This window comes from Plecotus auritus (genome assembly GCF_963455305.1).
Source record: "Plecotus auritus genome assembly, chromosome: 13".
Classification (NCBI taxonomy): Eukaryota; Metazoa; Chordata; class Mammalia; order Chiroptera; family Vespertilionidae; genus Plecotus; species Plecotus auritus.
The window spans coordinates 13,874,559-13,893,201 of NC_137779.1; the positions used below are offsets into that span (position 1 = coordinate 13,874,559).

Below are 18,643 nucleotides of genomic sequence, written 5' to 3' on the forward strand. Positions count from 1 at the left end.
CAACATTTACCTTGCGGGCGTGGAAAGGATGCTGCAGGCGTGGGGGGCTTGGACCAGCGGCCGCGGGCGCGGGGCACCGGGGCGGCGGCCAGGAAGATCCTCAGGAGGCTCCCACCTTCAACGGAGATGCCTACTCTACCCCCGGGGAAGGGGGTCCCAGACGCCCTCCAGCCTGCGCCCCGCTTGGTACCTTGGCCTGGAAAGGACCCAGGTCGGGGGTCCCGGGCGCCGCGTCCTTACCTGTTACCTTAACTGGCACCAGGTAAGCCGTGAGGAGGGGGCGCAGCTTACTCGGATCGCCGGGGGCGCCTCCGCGCCGCTCTTTGGAGACTGCACCCCGCGCAGCGCTGGCTCCACCAAGCTAGCTCCGCTCCTCCCGCCTCCCGCCTCCCGCCCGGGCTGCGCGGCAGCAAGGTCGGAGCCCAGCGGGGAGGGCCCGGGCCGGCTGACAGGTGGGGCGGGGCCTCCGGCGGGGCAGGGCCTAGGGGCGGGGCCACAGCTAGCCGCCCGCCCACCTGCGACGGGCCCCGCCCCATCCGCGCAGTCAGGCCTTCCACCCAGGGAAAGGGCCTCATCTGCTGGAGGCGCCTGCTCTGGAACCCGCCTTTTTCTCTGGAGGGTGGGGTTATGGTCCTCATTCATTCAACACACACAGGTCCAGCACCTACTATGTGCTTGCACCATCCTAAGCCTTTGAGATACAACAGTGAAGAAACAAGGCCCCTGCCCTTCTGGAACTGGACATTTTAGTGCGGGACTTCGGCGATACATATAATGAATAAGCCAATTATATATGTTGGAAGGGAATACACTTTATGGAGGAAAATAGGGCAGAGCCCGGCCTGCGTGGCTCAGTGGTTGAGCCTCGATCTATGAACCAGGAGGTCACGGTTCAGTTCCCAATCAGGGCACATGCTGGGGGTTGTGGGCTCGATCCCCAGTGTGGAGCGTGGAGGAGGCAGCCGGTCACTGATTCTATTTCATCATTGATGTTTATATATATATATTTATATTTATATTTATATTTATATTTATATTTATATGTATATATCTCCCCTTCCTCTCTGAAATAAATAAAAATATATTTTAAAAAATTAAAAAGAAAAGAAAAGTAGGGCAGAGTAGCAGGGGACTGGGAGAGGGGAGGCAGCACTAACGTACTGAGTGAGTGCTGGGTGCTGGGTTCTTGGAATCCAGCTGAGTGTGAAAAAGAGACAACCTCCCCCGTACCCCGCTCCTTTGGGAAGCGTGGAGACAGGAAATCAAATAAATACATAGGATGATTTCGGATACTTTATTTAAAGGAAATAAAACGGGGTGCAGCATGGGCTACTGTAACTGGGAAGGGCTCCCGGAGAAGGGTGAAAGGTGAGAAGGGGTGAGCCTGGGAGGGGTCTGAAGCAGTGGTCGACAAACTGCGGCTCGCAAGCCACATGCGGCTCTTTAGTCCCTTGAGTGTGGCTCTTCCACAAAATACCACGGCCTGGGCGAATCTATTTTGAAGAAGTGGCGTTAGAAGAAGTTTAAGTTTAAAAAATTTGGCTCTCCAAAGAAATTTCAGTCGTTGTACTGTTGATATTTGGCTCTGTGGACTAAGGAGTTTGCCGACCACTGGGAGGAAGTGCATCCCAGGTGAAGCTGAAAGGCTCTGGCCTGCCTGCCTGGCCACTTGAGGAACAGAAAGGGATCAGTGTGGCCTGAACCAAGAGCCAGGGAGAGTAGGTCAAGGCCCAGAGGGGCAGCAGGTGGGGCAAGGTATCTCCACAGCCCTCCTCCTTCAGTCAGAGGCTTAAAACGCCCTCTGATTTATTTATTTGTATTTTTAAAATATATTTTTATTGATTTCAGAGAGAAAGGGAGAGGGGGAGAGAGAGAGAAACATCAATGATGAGAGAGAATTACTGATCAGTTGCCTCCTGCACACCTCACACTGGGATCAAGCCCGCAACGTGGGTCTGTGCCCTGACCAGGAATCAAACTGTGACCTTCTGGTTCACAGGTCGACATTCAACCACTGAGCCATCCCGGCTGGGCAAGCGCCCTCTGATTTAAAACAGCCTCCACTAGCCAGGCTGGCATGGACCTATGACCCAGGAGGTCGAGGGTTATTGATGTTTCTATCTCCCTCTCCCTTCCTCTCTGAAATCAATAAAAATATATTAAAAAAAATAAAACAGCCTCCACTAGTTACATGGGAGAACCTCTTTCAAGGGGAATTTGGAGAAGTTCAGAATTTAAAACGCACCTTTTTTTTTTTTTTAACCCAGTAGGAATTTCTTCTATAGATAGACTTGTAGAGGGGAGCAAAGATACTGGCTTGTGGACAGTTACTGGAGTAGCAAAGTCTGGAAGTAACCTAAATATCCTCCCATACCATAGGGAACTGGCCGAATAATTACACAGCATTGCTCAACGGAACACGGTACAGCAGTGGAGACAAATCTATGAACCTACCTATACATAGTTACGTAAAGGTATGGAATGACCTAAACGTACTGAGTCAAAACAAGGGACAGAGCCCTAACTGGTTTGGCTCAGTGGATAGAGCGTCGGCCTTCGGACTCAAGGGTCCCAGGTTCGATTCTGGTCAAGGGCATGTACCTTGGTTGCGGGCACATCCCCAGTAGGAGGTGTGCAGGAGGCAGCTGATAGATGTTTCTCTCTCATCGATGTTTCTAACTCTCTCTCCCTCTCCCTTCCTCTCTGTAAAAAATCAATAAAATATATTTAAAAAAAAACACACAAATAAAACACAAGGGACAGAGCCCTGGCTGGGTAGCTCAGTTGGTTAGAGCGTCACCAACTGACACACCAAGGTTGCAGGTTCGATTCCTGGTCAGGGCACATACAAGAATCAACCAATGAATGCATACGTGGAACAAGAAATCAATGTGTGTGTGTTTTTTTTTTTCTCTCTCTCCTTCCCTCTCTCTCTCCAAAATTATTTTTAAAAGGACAGAATACAGTTGAAGTATCTTACTGTTTGTGCAAAAACAAAAGCAAATACATGATTGCACCTGAGAGCCTATCTTGGATGGAATGCCTAAAAGTTAGAGTGACTCAGACCTGGGTCCACATCTAGGCTCTGTCATTTTTGCTGTGTGAAAACAGCCAACGCGATATTGAAGGAGAAAAACAAAGCCACAGGGCTGACACGACCCAACGTCAAGACTTACTGTAAAGCTACAGGAGTGAACGCAATGTGGTCTTGAGCAAAAAATAGACGGATCAATGGAACAGAACAGAGCGCCCAGAAATAGAGCCACATAAAAACAGTCAACTGATCTTTGACAAAAACCAAAGGCAATACAATGGAGCAAAGGTAGGTTTTTTTTCAACAAATGGTGAAGAAAGCAGGTGAACAGACAAACTGGGTTCCATCCAGACAATGGAACGTTATTCACCGATGAAAAGAAATGAGCTGTCAAGCCATGAAAATACATGAATGAACCTCAAATGCTTATTTCCCAAGTGAAAGAAGCCAGCCTGAAAAGGCTACCAACTGTGGAGACAGTAAAAAAAGTCAGAGTTAGGAGGGGTAAGGAGGGAGTGGTGAATAGACAGAGCACAGAGGAATTTTTAAAATTAAATTTATTGTTTAGGAGAGAGGATTTTTAGGGCAGTGAAACAATGCTGTATGATACTGCAATGGTGGCCACACGTCATTATATAGGGTCACAAACCGGAGACTATAAAACCTCAAGAGAGAACCCTAATGTATACCATAGACTTTGGGTGAGGATGTGTCAATGGGATTTCATTGACTGTAACCAACGTCCACTCTGGTTCAGGGTGTTGATAGCGGGGGAGGCTCTGGATGTGTGTGTGTGTGGGGGGGGGGAGCAGAGAGTATATGGGAAATCTCTTTCTGCTCAATTTTACTGTGAACCTAAAACTGCTCTTTAAAAAAAGTCTATTAAAAATGGTTTAAATGATAAATTTTCATCATGTCTATTTTACTGCAATAAAAAAAAAAAGAATGTTTCTAAACTGGAAACAATGCAAATGCCCATTAGCTCTAGAATGGCTCAGTGAATGGAAGAATGCTCACCCCAGGGAATACTATACAACCAGGAAAAAGAATGAACTGCTGCTACACACCCCACAGAAGACTCTCAAGAACATAATGCTGAGTGAAAGAAGCAGTACACAAAACACTAGTACTATGTGATTTTCTTTGTAGCAAATTCAAGAACAGATCTTTGCTCTTGAGACCCTTGGGAGATGGGCAGTGAGTGAGATGAGGGGACATGGGGAGGGGCTTTCTGTGAAGCTACAATGTTCTGTTTTGGATCTGGGTGCTGGTTACATGGGTGTCTAGTTTGTGAAAATTCACCAAACTGTACACTTATGATTTGTACCCTTTTTGTGTGGGTACTCCATGTTAATTCAAAAGCATGTGCTATATGTACATACATACACACACCTATGCATATGCATATATACAAAGACATACACACGTGTATACACGCACACACACCACCCATGCCACGCTGGAACCACACAGGATGGGTGCTCTAATGCTCACTGGGTTTATGACCCTGGACAGGCCCCTGCACTTCCCCGAGCCTCAGTTTCCTCATCTGTGAAATGGAGGTAGTGGAGATACCTGCTGCAGTTAATTAAAACGCGTTGTTGCTGGCTGGGAGTCACACTCATTTGGTGCTTACTGTTACAGTCTTCTCGCTGCGGTTCTATTTCGAGGTTGAGCCCAGGCTGGGGCGGGCTGGGGGCTGGGACACTGTCTCTGAGGAGGGCCAGTCTATGCTGACAGGCAGAATAGGCTCATTTGCAAACTGCTGCGAAAGGAAGAAACCTGACAGGGCGGGGGAGGCTGCTCTCACCGGCCAGCTCCAGGCCAGGCAGGGGAGGCTGGGGAGCTGGCCTGCCCGGGGGGCCTGCTAGGGAGAAGGCCGTGAGGGGGGTGCTGAACACCGAGCTTGGGATATAGATCCTTTGCTGGCGAGTAGGGCCCTTCACTATCGCTGGGCAATCAAGATGCCTGTGAAACTTTAAACACCTTCTCAGGCCACACAGCTCTGGGCCGGGCGGTTGGGTCCTTGAAAAGGAAGCTGGCCCCCGGCGGCCATTCTCCTTAAGGAAGACTGGTAGCTTCAGAAGGCTTGGGCTGGAACTAAGGTCCCCATGGCCCAGTGACCTTGATTTTATGCCTGAGGAGGGAGGGGCGCCCATGCAGACTTTCATAAACAACCCGGCAGGCAGATTCGAGCTCCATTCTGGACTCTACCACTTATGAGCTGTGTGACTTTGGGTGGGTCATTGGGCCTCTCTGAGCCTCCTTGTCTACATCTGTAAAATGAGGATAGTTCCTGTCTCACAGGGTTTGCTGTGAGGATTAAACAGCTTCCCTTTGCATGGAGGGCCAAATTCAAAATGTTAACCGTGGCCTCCTAGGCCCAGTGATTCGGCCCCAATACCTCCCTGGTCCCACTGCCTCCGGCTTGCCCTCTCATGATCCTTGCTGTTCAAGTTCAGACCACAGCAGACGTTAAGTGACCTGCACTCTGTTCCCCTGCCTACGGCCCTTTTCTGCCAGATCTTGCTGCAGCAGTTAGGGCTCAGCTGAAATGTCACTCTTTGGAGGGCCTCCCTGGCCACCTGTCCAAAGAGGCCACCTCCAGGCACTGGGCGTCCCAGCCCCTCCCACTTTGTCTCCTGGCACTCGCAACCAAGTGAGAATAACTTGATCATGTGATTGTTTCCTCGTTGCCCCTGTCTCCTCTCACTTGACTGAGACCTTCAGAAGGGCAAGGACCTTGTCTGTCACTCAAAACACACTTCCACGTGCACAGCTCACACAGGCACAGACACACACTCAGGAAGGTCTGAAAGGCCCTGCCCAGCCAGTGTGAAAACCACTCAGGCTGTTGGTATAGGCCAGTGGTCGGCAAACTGCGGCTCGCGAGCCACATGCGGCTCTTTGGCCCCTTGAGTGTGGCTCTTCCACAAAATACCACGGCCTGGGCGAGTCTATTTTGAAGAAGTGGCGTTAGAAGAAGTTTAAGTTTAAAAAATTTGGCTCTCAAAAGAAATGTCAATCGTTGTACTGTTGATATTTGGCTCTGTTGACTAATGAGTTTGCCGACCACTGGTAGGCTTTGCCTAGAGAGCAGGCGCCCTCTCCTGGTCCCCAGAGGTACTGGGGAAAGGTGGGGACACTGCTGGCTGGAGCCTTGGATCCCCAAAGGTGCTGATGGAGACAGCGGGGGAGGAATGCCCCCCACACCGCATCACAGAATGTGAAGGTCTCCCTCTCCCTTTTGGGCCCTGGGCTTCAGTAAGAGCAGCGGTTGGGTCTTAGAGCTTAAGTTGACAGAGAGAAGAAAGGAACCCAGCTGTGCTGCCTCTGTGAGTGAGCAGGTGTGTGTGGGCTGTGAATGTGGGTGAGTAGGTGTGTGAGGGTGTGCACGAGTGTGCAACTATCACTGTATGTGGAGGGTGTGTATGTGGGGGTGAGTGTATTGATGGCATGTGTGGTTGCGTGTAAATGTTAGCATGGACATATGTGCTGGAGTGCATGTGTTCACGGTGGCTCACACACATGTGTAAGAACAGGGGAAAGGAAAGCGGACTCATTAAGAAAATGCCAACAAGCACGAAGAGAAAACCCAAATTCCCTCCTCATCTCACCCTCACCACTGAACCCCTGTCGCGGTGAACAGGGAAGTCAGAGAGCAGACTGCTGGGTTCAAACCCCATATGTGTCCCTTACTGGTGAGTGACCTGGGGCCGGTCACTGCACTTTGGGGCCTGTTTCCCCATCTGTATAACAGGAAGATGTAACAGTACCTAGCTCAAGGGTTTGCTGTAGGGATGAAAGGCGGGTGAGAGATCCAGAAGTCCAGTAGAGAGGAAGCTGGGACAACAGGCGCTGTCACTTGTAGTCACTGGTTTATCTGGGGTCTGGGCGGAAGTCCTGAAGCCCAGAGTCTTCCTCCCCAACCCCATTCCCGCACAACGCTGTCATGGAGGAAACTCTAGGGCGGGGGTCAGGGACCAATTCCAGGGGAAGGGACTTCCTCCCCTGCTCCACGCCTTAGTTCTCCCATCTCGGTAATAGCTTTGCTATCCAATCCAAGCTACTTCATCCAGTTCTGCAGACCTGGTCCTGGGGCGGGGGGGTGCACGGCGGACCATGACGGGGTCCTGGTGTGTGCGCGATGGGTCTCCTCAGGTTGGGTTGCACGCTAAGAGCACTAGTACTCATCTCGCACAGCGGCTGCGCAGAACTGGAACCGGTTTGTGCGGGGTGTGGCCGCGGACAGACCACGCCCTATTCCCCCGCCCCACACCTGACTGCAACGGGAGCGTCACCGGAAGTCACGCGGGACGGAACGTTTTTGTGGCAACCAGCGGTGAATCCTAGGAGACAGCGGGGGGGGAGGGGGGGAGCGGGGACACAGACCCGGAAAAAATGCTAAACCCAAGCTCAAACGCACAGAACTGAATGGTTCATAGCATTTGGAGGAGACGCGGTAGAAACTCAGGACGCCGTTAACTGTCCCCGTGGAGTTGGCTGGTTCTTAAAAAGCTCCGAGCAGAAAAGGGAGGTGGCAAAAGGTCTTGGGGGGTCCGAGTCCCCGCCTCGTGGATGGGGACGCTGTGAGGCGGCACGAGAAGGCCCAGGAACATCTTTCTACACCGCACACCGCTTTCGGGGGGCGGAGTCTTCGTTCTTCTCTGCGCTTGGGAATTTAGACCGGATCCTTGGCTGTCGGAAGTGGGCGTATCCGGAAGTGCTCCTACGGAATCCGCCGGGGCCGCGCGCGCCAGTTCACCATGGCGACGGCGGGCGTCCCGCAGCGCTTCTGCCGCTGCGCCTGCTTCTGTTCTGAGAACTTGTACGTGGCGCGCTACGGGCTGCACGTGCGTTTCCGGGGCGAGCAGCAGCTGCGCACGGACTACGGCCCCGTGAGTGGCCTCCATCGGCTCCGCAGAGGAATGCGCGGGAGGGCTGGCGGAGGAGGGACCTTTGTCCCGTGGGTCGCTGACTTTGCCCGCGTGCTCAGATCTGACCGCAACAGTGGCTCGGCCTCTCGGTGCCCCAGTTTTCTCCCCTTAACTGGGGACAAGCGTACCTCCCTAGTGAGGCTGTCGTATGGTTGAACTAACATATATGTGCTTAGGGCAGGGCTTGGCTCAGGGTGGTTTGTCGGTCTTGTGAGAGCAGCTGAAAGCCCCGCTCTGGACTTAGCGCTTACCGTGTACTTCATCCTCACGATGGTCCTGTGAGGTCCGGGCTCTCATCTCCATTTTAGTAGGGGAAACTGAGACTCAAGAGATGTTAAGTGACTTGCCCAGGATCATGTAGTCGTGTTCATTGACCTTTTTGCTCCTAGATCCTGCGCAGCCGAGGCTGTGTCACCCCCAAGGACTTCCAGCAGCTGTTAGAAGAGGTAACACCACTCTCCAACACCCCTACACAGTCAGCCTAGACCTTCCATTTTAGATTTGTGTCGGCGGTTTGAAGGGATGTCCCAGCCTCAGGCCTGCCAGTCCCAGATCACTGAAGGGCTCCTTAACCTCCTTCCCCCTTTCCTGTGCCCACTCATTGCAGCAGCTGGGCCTTGGCCCCAGAAAAAGAGAAAGAGGGAGGGCTGCCAAGTTGTCTTACTTCATGCTCTTTTGAGATGAAAAAATTGGGCTCAACAAGGGGAGTCACTTGCTCAAGGTTTCACAGCACCTGGGGTTGAGGTCCTGCCAGGGCTGCCAGGCTCCTTGCTGTTCCTCCTCCAACGCTGCTTCCCTTGCCACCAGGGCTGCTCCCCATCTCGCCCCTCCTCCCATCAGGGGGGTAATGGTGGGAAGCTTCCTGGGAGAGCCCTCTGCAGCCTCTGCTGGGACTTTGTTCCCCTCCCTGCGCAGCCCCAGCTGGCTGAGGGGCATCTCAGGGCTGTCATAGCCCAGAGTGGGCTGGGCCCCCTTCTGGAAGGAGTCCCCTTCAGCTAACAGCGTGGCATCTGCAATCAACCCTGTCAGAGTCAGGAGCATAGGAAGACTTGGCTCCTGGCCTGGGCCCCGCTCTGGCCTTCCTGAGGCTCAGTTTCCTCATCTGTACAATGGCCTCGAGGGGATGAGAGGCCCTGTCCTGGTAACCAGGCCCTGTGCCACCCCAGCTGGAGCAGGAGGTGGAGCGGCGGAAGCGCCTAGGGCAGGAGTCAGCTACCAGGAAAGCCCTCATCGCCAGCTCCTACCACCCGGCACGGCCTGAAATCTACAACTCACTGCAGGTACCCAGCAGGGGCAGGTTACTGGGAGGAGGAGGCATCCAGGCTGGGGAGGCTGCCTGCCCCACAGCGGGTGTGTGTTCTCCCCAGGATGTGGCTCTGGCCCCCGAGTTTCTGGCTGCAGCTGAGTACAGCGCATTGCCAGGTGCAGACCTCAAGGGCCTCCTCCCGCGGCTGGAGACAGTGTCAGGTGAGGTCTTGGCCCCATGACTTGGCAGGACTAGGGGGTGGAAGACTGGGGTCCCTTCTGTCCATTATGTGTGCCTCCAAAAACCAAACCAGCAGGGCCTGGAAGGCACAGGAGCAGGGCATCTATATTCATCCATGCACTCACCCAAGAGACACAGCTGTTCAGTGTCTTATCAGGCATGAGCCAGCCGGGGTGACTGGAGAGCTTAAGGAAGGGATAGCTGAGACAGTGCCGGGTGGGCTGGGTTAAAGGATCAGCAAGAGAGGTGAAGGACCCCGGCAGGGCCAGCAATAGGGGGGAGCGTTTCTGTCTCTGGACCTGAAGGAGTGGGCAAGATGAAGTTTCTTGAAGCTGCCAGGACCTGGAGCTGTGGGAGGGGCTGCCAGACAACCAGCAGGAGCACACAGCCCAACTCCCAAATGCCCCATCTCTCTTCCTGCCCTCCACCTCCTGCTGGGGTCTCCCACTGGCTAAACCCAGCAGCAGTCCCAGGCCAGGGAGCCTCGCACGTTCCTTAATCTGTCTGTCTTGGTTTCCTCATTTGTGAAATGGGAACGATAATACCACCCATCTCGAAAGGTGCCGTGATGATCAGGTGAGAGGTAATGCACTTACAGGCTTGAGCATGGTATTATGTACAGAATTCTCCTGGTCTTACGGTTACTGTTATCCTGGGTCTGGGGATACGGTGGGGTGACGGAGGTAAAAGCCACTCCCCTCCGGGCACCTGCCTCCTGTTGGGGCACAGGGTAGAATGAAACTCCCCTTCCAGGCTGGGAGGGGACTCATTACCATCTACTCCACAGCAGCTGAAATTGTAAGGAGGCTGTTTGGGTGGGGCTGGGGCTGCTTGTGAGTTGGCCAAAATGTGTGTGTCTGCCAAGAATGCCGATTTCCATTCTGAGCCGGGCCTCTTCCCCACAAGGGCCCTACAAAAAAGCAGCCCCTCTCAGCCTTCCTTGTGGGGAACAGAAACTCCAAGAAACCTCCGAGTTGGGGTGCAGACTTTGGTGGTTCACTGGGGCGAGGGGTGCAGAAAGCCTGAGCAGGCTCTGGGTCCTGGCTTGGCTCCATGGCTGGCCTGCTGGGTGTCCTTGGGCTAATCCCTCCCCATCTCAGGGCCTCATCGGAACTCACATCTGAGTCTGACGGCTAGACCATGGGCACCCTTGGAAGCAGGATGAGAGGCTCCAGGGATGAGTGTGGGGGAGGAAGTGAGTTGGAGAATAGACCCTCCCCCCCAGAGCTGATACCATACATCATTTAATCCTCATAATAGCCCCAAGAGGGGTGTAGCGTGCCCGAGTTATCCCCATTATACAGATGAGGAAACTGAGACTGGGGAAGTGAAAACTCGGGGAAACTGAAACGCATCCCGAAGCTCCCGGCCAACAGGCTGTCCTCCCTGCAGAGGAGAAGCGGATCTACCGGCTGCCGGTGTTCACGGCGCCGTTCTGCCAGGCGCTGCTGGAGGAGCTGGAGCACTTCGAGCAGTCGGACATGCCCAAGGGAAGACCCAACACCATGAACAACTATGGGGTGGGTGCGGCTCTGCCGGGTGGGCTGAGGAGGCAGGGACACATGGGTCTGGGGAGACTGACCTGCAATGCTATGGACCAGCTGTGTAGCCTCTCTGTTCCTTGGTCTCTCGGTCTGTAAAATGAAATCACAGGATTATGAAGTTAAGCAAGTCAAGGGACACCACAGGGTGGGGCCCCCCAGCCTCCCTGCTGATCCTCCCCATGTCAGGGCCTCATTGGAACCCTCCTCCCAGGTGCTGCTCCATGAGCTGGGCCTGGATGAGCCGCTGGTGACGCCGCTGCGGGAGCGCTTCCTCCAGCCACTGATGGCCCTCCTTTACCCAGATTGTGGCGGAGGCTGGCTCGACAGCCACCGAGCCTTCGTGGTCAAGTATGCACCAGGCCAGGACCGAGAGTTGGGCTGCCACTATGACAATGCCGAGCTGACCATCAATGTGTCCCTGGGCAAGGCCTTCACTGGGGGCGCCCTATACTTTGGGGACCTCTTCCAGGTTAGTGTGTGTGACCCCCGGGGCAGGGCCTGGGATAGTTGGGGGTGCCCAGGCCTGACCCTAGCTGTCTGCAGGCACCTTCAGCCCTGGCCACGCCCCTGGAAGTGGAGCATGTGGTGGGCCAGGGTGTGCTGCATCGGGGCGGCCAGCTGCATGGGGCCCGGCCCCTGGGCACCGGCGAGCGATGGAACCTCATCGTCTGGCTCCGGGCCTCCGCTGTGCGCAACCGCCTCTGCCCCATGTGCTGCCGCAAGCCTGACCTGGTGGACAATGAGGGCTTCGGTGACGGCTTCACCCGAGAGGAACCCACCACAGTGGACGTGTGTGCGATGACTTGAGCCTGGTTGGGACCTGTGTCGGGGGTGGCATGACAGCAGAGGGCTCTGCCACCTCGGCTTGGGTTGGGCAGAGCAGAATAAAGTCTCTGTAGCCCTTGGCACTTCTTGGTTCAAAAGGACAAGCAGGCTCTGGGTCATTCTTTCTGCAGATGCCTTACGTCAGGTTAGAAGCAGAACCGAAGATGGGGACTGCTGGCAGGAAGGAGCTGGGCCGAGGGGCAGGTTCACATGGCATCTAAACTCAGGCCAATCCCCTAGAGCTCTGGAGCATAAATCTACCAGTTTGCCTCAGCATCAGTTATTGGCTACAGGGTGTGTTGGGAGAGGGCATGGCGGGGGGAGGGGATATGTGTGAATAAGTTCCCAGACGTCCGACTCCAGCACAAGGGGCTCCCAGTGGCCAAGGGAATCTCCCAGAGAAACGGCCAGGTGTAGCTGTCAGCATCTGGCAGGACAGCTGGGGTGAGTGCCGTCTATAAAGGGGGATTGGGTGGGTAACCACTAGCATGTTCTAGATGGTGTGGAGGGGTTAAGAGCAGGGCCTCTGGAGCCAGACTGTCCGGGTTCAGATTCTGATTCTGCCACTTCCAGCTCTGTGACTGGGTAAGCCCCTTGACTTCTTTGTGCCTCTGTTTCCTCATCTGGCAAGTGCCTATGTCTTAGAGCTGTTGTGAGAGTCAAATGGTATATAAACTTTATAAAGTGCTTTATAACAGCCCCCTGCGTTTGCTGGTGTCGTTATTGAAGAGTTTGCAACTTGGTGGCCCCCAAATTGAGTGAGGAGTGCAGCTGTGCACACGGGGCAGCACGTCTGAAAACCAGGCATTTCCATATGGAAATCCGGAGTTCTGGCTTCCCTGGGAAGGTGGGAAGGTCTGGAGACACCAGACGCTATTCCCACACTGCAGAAATCAACTGGAGCAGAGTCTTCCGCTGCCCATGGCAAACACACCTGTGGTGCACCCCTCAGAGGAGTGAGTCCCTTCCTCATTCACTGCCAGGATCTCTCTGGCTCCATATAGACATTTGAGTTGACCATCTCCACATGGGGACGTTGGGAAGACCAGGGCGTCTCAGCCCTGGAGCTCACGGCTTGATGGAGTGGACGGGCGGGCAGACAACCCAGGTTGGGAAGCGAGCGCAGGGCGTGGGTAAGGGAGGGGAGGTCACTTTCTCTGGGACGTCAGGGAGACGGGTGCTGCGGGGGCCCTGGAAGGGCAATCTTGGAAGAGGGCGCAACTGCAGCAAAGGGCCTGCGAGCTCGGGGAGTGGCGCCAAGCTGCGGAACACGTCTCTCGGCTGGGAGCTGAGGGAGCAGGCACGGCCTCGCACCGGCCTGGAGGTGAAATCTGAATCCCCAGCTCGCCTCTGAAACCGAGGTGGGCGCTCCAGACTCCCGTTTCCTCAGTCGCCCCAGAGATGGAACTAAAAGCGGCACAGCTCCGCTTCACAGCCGGCCGGCTTCTCAGAGCACCGACCGGGCCGGAAGTCACCTCGCCGCCACCGCTTCCTCACACGAGGGCGTGGTGCGGGGGCCGGGCCCGGTGGTCAGTTGAGGAGGGAACGGGCCACCCCGGGGACCTTCCTTAAGGCGGAGGGCGCGAGGGTGCGGGTAGGCGCGCTTGGAGAGGGATTCAGAACGCACCTGGCGGGTGAGGGTCTCGGCCGTTCCCAGGGACGCCGGAGCCGCCTGCGCAGGCGTGGAACCTCCCGGCGGGGGCGGGCCCTTAAAGGGACCGCGGCGGTGGATCCGGCGTCCCCAGCGGGTAGTGGGTGGTTGAGCATCGTGAGGTGGCTGCGGGGTGGCTCACATCCCTGCCCCGGGGTGGGAATGGGGGACGGGCCCTGAGGACCTGGGCGCCCAGTCTGCGGGCTGAGAGCCTCCGGTTGACCGCGTCTCCCCGTCTGCAGAGCGCGGCGCTATGGCTCCCGTCGGCTCTCACAAGCGCTCGAGGAGTCGCAGCCGCTCGCGGGGGCGAGGGTCGGAAAAGAGAAGGAAGAAGAGCAGCAAGGACGCCCGGGGGAGCTGTTCGGCTTCTAGGTCCCACGGCCGCAAGGCCAGCACCACCTCCTCGGGGGCGGAGGGTGAGGCCGTGGGGAGTGGGAAGGTCAGCTGGGCGGGCTTCCTGGGGACGGTTGCAGGGAAATCGCCGGGGTCGGTGGTCAGAGGGGTGCAGAGTACAGCGTGGATGTCTGGATTGAAAGACACCCCGGGTCCAGGGGCAGGGCCGGCCCATTGAGCATGCATCGCTTCGTGCGAGCGCTTAGTCGCGCTTTCTGTGCAGCGGCGCCTGAGCTCGGGGTTTGGGCGCCCTGCACCTGGTCAGACAGTGCCTCTGGGGAGAGTGCTGATCCCTGCAGGAGGTCTCACTCTTCTATCCAGAGCAAGGGGGGCGGTTTACTCCCCTCGCGGCCTTCCAACCTCACCTTCTCCCTGCATCACAGAGAGAAGCAAACACCAGGCCCGGAGGAGACCACGTTCCAGCTCCTCCTCCTCCTCCTCCTCTTCCAGTTCTCCCAGCTCCTCTTCCTCCTCATCCTCCTCGTCCTCCAGCCATGGCCGGAAGAAGTGGGGGAAGCACAAGGACAAGAAGAGGAAGAAGAAGAAGAAGAAAAGGAAGAAGAAGCTGAAGAAGAAAGGCAAGGAGAAGGCGAAGGTGCAGCCGCCTGAGGCTCTGCCAGGCCCCTCGTTGGACCAGTGGCACCGATCTGCTGGGGAGGAGGAGGACGGCCCAGGTACAGTGCTGCGGGGTGTGCGGGACCAGGAGGGTCCCCTCCCTGCGGTCCGACCACCACCTCCCTGCCATCGCCCCTTCCAGTCCTGACAGATGAGCAGAAATCGCGCATCCAGGCCATGAAGCCCATGACCAAGGAGGAGTGGGACGCGCGGCAGAGCGTCATCCGCAAGGTGGTGGACCCGGAGACCGGCCGCACCAGGTGGGGAGTGGGCGGCGAAACCCAGCCCCTGGCCCACACTTGCAGGAGGAGGTGTGGTGGCTGCTGCTATAAAAAGGCCAAGGATGGGAAAGTCACGTGTTGATGGACTCCCGACGCCATTCCTCCCCCAGCCCGAAGCAGCTGCAGGGTCATCAGAGAGCCCCTGTTGGCTGATCTGATGGCAGAGCCCACCCAGCCTCCTTTATCCCTGTCCTGAGGGTGGGAGAGACGGAGGGATGGGGCCCGAGGCCCGAGGCCCGGCACCCCTCTGCCGGGCACTTTTAGTTCTGTTGCTCTGGCATTAGAGGCTCAGCCTGCTCCCCTCCTCCCCCAGGCTCATTAAGGGAGACGGCGAGGTCTTAGAGGAAATCGTAACCAAGGAACGGCACCGGGAGATCAACAAGGTGGGTGTCACCCCTTTGCCCGGGGCCCAGCCTCCGCTCTGTTTGTGACATGCCCCCTCCTATGTGCTTTCTTACCTAGCAAGCCACCCGAGGGGACGGCCTGGCCTTCCAGATGCGAGCAGGTCTATTGCCCTGAGGGCCCAGCTGACCAAGGTCTGTGGGCGGTGTTGGTGGCATGACAGGGTGGGCAGCAGGAGGCCACATGGGTGCTGTCTGTCCTACTCAGCTCCCTTCTCCTGAAGGCGCACAACTGCCCCAGCATTAAATGTCCCCTGGCTGCGACGTCTCGTGTGCGTTGCTTCTTGTGTTGAGAGGGAGGGAAGGGTGCCGCCGACTGCTGGGGAAGCGGGTGTGCCCTGGTGGTCGTGCGCTCATCCTCAGTGAGCCTGCCAGGGGTCACCCCCAGCCCAGCCGCATCCCAAACCGGACTTGGCACTTTAACCCGATTCCCTCAGGCTGAGAGGGACACTGCTGCCCTTGTGCGTCCCGTCCGAAGGTGACAGCAGCCGGGAGTTCCTGTGCTGGGCCGAGTGGTCCAGTGCTCCCACGGGTGCAGCTGGCGCTGAGTACGGCACAAGCCGTGCCTCCCCCCCTCCAGCCCCCACTGCTCTGGTGGCTGGTGCAGTAACGAGACCCAGAAGGAAGCCTTCGAGCTGCTTTAATTTGTGTGACGGACAATGGCACTGGATACAGAGCACACTCAGGCCCGATGGCGCAGGGACAGCAAGGGTGAGGGTGTGGGGGAGTCAGGACACTGCTTACACATGGCCTGGACGGACAGACAGACAGGAGGGGGCTGAGACGTAGACCAACGTGGCTGGCGGGTGGGCAGCTCAGACGGAGCTGGGCAGGGTGTGGGTCTCTGCTGACTCCCTCTTTGAAGATCCAGGAGAAGGCAGGTGGGGCGGTGTGGGCTGAGGCTGGCTGGGGCAGGGCTGGAAGTGGGGCGAAGGCGGCTACCCTAACAGGCCCCGGTGGGGGGCAGTCAGCAAGGCCTGCCTCACCCTTTGGTAATGACTGGTCAGGCCTGAGCCCTGCAGCTCAGCACCCGACGCTGTAAACATTTTTGGTATTTTTTAAAGGACTCTGCTCTCCCTCTCAGTTTCTGAGAAACTGGTGCTTCCTCAAGAGGAGACTGTGCCTAAAAGAAGGGTGAGGGAGGCAGGAAGCACACCTGGGCGCAGGAGACGTCGGGGATGCTGGGCTGCCCGTCGCACCATCTATGGCTAAGGAGAGGCCCGGGGCTATTGCTGTTGTCCTTGGCATGGCTGGCGGCTGGGCAGGAAGGCGGGGAGCGCAGAGCTGTGGGGGGCTGCTCGCTGGGAGAGGCCAGCCCCCTGCCCACACGGCCTCCCCCGGCCAGGAGCCTCAGCCTTTATTGCAGGCGGGCCGAGCTCTTCCAGGCGCTTCTCCGATGGCTAGTCATCCAGGCGTGGGCCAGGTGGGGCCGGTGGGGCCAGTGGAGGAGGCGGCACTGGCCACAGGGCCCCTCACGGGGCTGTGATTGTCGGCCGAGCAATTCCCCGCTGGGGAGCAGGGGGGTCAGATATTGCACTTCCACTGCAACAGTTACATTAGGACTCGGTCTATAAAATAATCGGTGCTTTATACAGAACGCCCAAAACAACAAAAAAGCTACATCTTAAATACGGATAAACCTGAAGGTCCCATCCCTCCAGACATTTTTCTCTGCACAAAATAAATAGCTTTCACTCTCTATAAGCCCCCCCTCGCAGAACATTTACACAACCCTTTGACTGTACATATCTACACACGGGGAAATGTTAACGGCAGTTGGGGCACCTCCGCACCCCAGCCCGTGAGGCCCCGAGGCCATATCCAGGTTGGCAGCAGCTTCTCAGACGTGGAGCCTCTGGCTGGACGGCGGGGGGGCCAGGCAGGCTCCCCAGCGTTGAAGAAGGTGGAGGAGCTGCAGAGGGGCAGCCGGACCTGGGGCGGGAGGGCTGGCGCGCAGACCCGTGCAGGACAGCGTGGTCTGGACCAGGGAGGATGGGAAGCCATAACTGCTTGCCCTCAAGCTAAAGACAGGAGTTGTGGCTTCTTAGACTCAGCATGGGAACGGAATTGGCATTAAGAAAAACCTAAGTGTGTGCCCCACCCACCCGAGTAGAAATTCAGTGGTATTAACGGGTCGGGTGGGGCAGGAGCCCACAGCCCTCTGCGGGGGCAGGAGGCTGGGCCTGGGCCCCAGAGCCAGGCTGGACTCCCTCACAGTGCTGGGTGTCTCCATGTGGAGGGGCTGCGCTTGGTACTGAGAGAGTTAAGAAAAGGAAGCAGCCCAGGATTGCTCATTTAAAAAAACCTCGTAGAAATCAGATCGGAGTAGAAAGGTGTAGAAATGCCGGAGGGCCCGGGCCGAGGCCGAGGCAAGGAGTGGGAGAGGCGGCCAGGCCTGGCCAGGGCTTCACGGGCCTCGCCGCCTGGGCTGTGCCAGAGCCGGCGGTGACACCAGGCCCACGGTCTCCCTGGGCTCCAGGTGGGGCTGCCACGGTCAGGCGGAGCTGCAGAAATTAAGATATGGCCTCTCCTGCTTGCACAGGGTTTGCTGCCCCGGGGCCTTCCGTGTGGCACGAGGTCCTGGATCCGCAGGAGTTGACTGTTCGTGTGGGTGAATGCCACAGGAGAGGATAATGGGTCTCTGCTCTCAAGAATCAGTGCAAAACCAGTGAGGCTGGAGAATGAACTCGCATTAACAAGCAGCAGCTGCGACCCAGTGGGAGGGGACGTGGGGGTCAGGGCAAGCTAGTGGCCAGGGAGGTGGCAGGCTGGGCCCAGGCCTGGCGTCAGGACGCTGCGAGGTCAGCGCAGGGCAGTTGTCCAGGAGAACCTTCAAGGCTGGGCCACATGGGGGGCCCTGGTCCCTCTGTCGTCTTGGGGCTGGCTGTCCTGCCAGCTTCCAATGGGAACCCCTGAAGACCCTAGGACGCGAGGCAGGGCTGGGAGGGCTGTGTGTGGCACGGCCGGTGTCCTCTGCTGGGCCCTGGGACAGGTCTGTCCCCAGCCGCCACATGTGCCCCGGCCAGGCCTCCTGGTGGGCGGCCGCCTGGCCTAGCACCATGGAGACCACAGCACCTCACGAAGGGTGCCCTACTTGGGGCCCGCGGCTGCCCCTGGCTCGAGCCGGCCGGCCATGGTTCGGCCCCAGCAGCCAGCCGCCACACTCATGCTGCGCTGGCCTCGCTGCTCGCCGTCCGGCTGGCTCTGCGTCCGCTCGTGCCTGAGGCCAGGCCCGCTGGGCTGGGCTGAGATGGTTCGGAGCAGGTGGTTCCGGGAGCGCAGGAAGTCGCTCTGACCTGGCAGGCCGAAGCTGCCCTTGCGCAGTGCCATGCGGGTGGCCGTGTTGCGGGCCGGCCGTGCCCGGTGGTTATACTTGAGCTGGGCCAGGTGGGCCGCGTAGCCGTCTGTGATGAACTGCAGGGGAGGGGCAGGGAGGGTGGCGGCTGTCACAGGGCAGGGCTCTCGCGGCTGCCCCC

At 57.2% G+C, this 18,643-nt stretch overlaps 4 protein-coding genes across 19 annotated transcripts in view; 2 read left to right on the top strand and 2 right to left on the bottom strand.

The window, feature by feature from the left end:
* ABCB9 (ATP binding cassette subfamily B member 9) overlaps positions 1 to 7,102 on the bottom strand; it is a 32,141-nt gene extending 25,039 nt beyond the window's left edge. Inside the window, exon 1 of one of the 4 annotated variants that reach the window (XM_080650264.1) lies at positions 6,811 to 7,102. The gene's annotated coding sequence lies outside the window, so the exon portion shown is untranslated. Of the gene's footprint in view, positions 1 to 10; positions 404 to 6,810 lie in introns of those variants that run through there. The other 3 variants (XM_080650261.1, XM_080650263.1, XM_080650262.1) reach the window with 3 other exon arrangements.
* A 222-nt stretch (positions 7,103 to 7,324) lies between these two features.
* On the top strand, positions 7,325 to 12,526 carry OGFOD2 (2-oxoglutarate and iron dependent oxygenase domain containing 2). The gene is made up of 7 exons (XM_080650338.1): positions 7,325 to 7,932; positions 8,361 to 8,417; positions 9,138 to 9,251; positions 9,339 to 9,438; positions 10,850 to 10,977; positions 11,213 to 11,470; positions 11,545 to 12,526. The coding sequence occupies exons 1-7, from the start codon at positions 7,801 to 7,803 to the stop codon at positions 11,806 to 11,808; spliced, it is 1,053 nt and encodes a 350-aa protein (XP_080506464.1). The 5' UTR covers positions 7,325 to 7,800; the 3' UTR covers positions 11,809 to 12,526.
* Positions 12,527 to 12,985: 459 nt separating this feature from the next.
* On the top strand, positions 12,986 to 15,431 carry ARL6IP4 (ARF like GTPase 6 interacting protein 4). 7 transcript variants are annotated; one of them, XM_080650343.1, is made up of 6 exons: positions 12,986 to 13,187; positions 13,720 to 13,893; positions 14,254 to 14,544; positions 14,628 to 14,745; positions 15,080 to 15,149; positions 15,229 to 15,431. In XM_080650343.1, the coding sequence occupies exons 2-6, from the start codon at positions 13,731 to 13,733 to the stop codon at positions 15,283 to 15,285; spliced, it is 699 nt and encodes a 232-aa protein (XP_080506469.1). In that variant the 5' UTR covers positions 12,986 to 13,187; positions 13,720 to 13,730; the 3' UTR covers positions 15,286 to 15,431. The 7 variants fall into 7 exon arrangements, with proteins under 7 accessions (XP_080506469.1, XP_080506465.1, XP_080506470.1 ...); XM_080650339.1 differs by lacking the exon at positions 12,986 to 13,187 and adding an exon at positions 13,283 to 13,420; XM_080650344.1 differs by lacking the exon at positions 12,986 to 13,187 and adding an exon at positions 13,321 to 13,414.
* Positions 15,432 to 16,736: 1,305 nt separating this feature from the next.
* Positions 16,737 to 18,643, bottom strand: part of PITPNM2 (phosphatidylinositol transfer protein membrane associated 2) — a 100,072-nt gene continuing 98,165 nt past the window's right edge. For all 7 annotated transcript variants that reach the window (XM_080650499.1, XM_080650503.1, XM_080650497.1 and 4 more), the window contains one exon: positions 16,737 to 18,581. In XM_080650499.1, the coding sequence (XP_080506625.1) occupies positions 18,258 to 18,581 (324 nt within the window). In that variant the 3' untranslated portion in view covers positions 16,737 to 18,257. The remainder of the gene's footprint in view (positions 18,582 to 18,643) is intronic.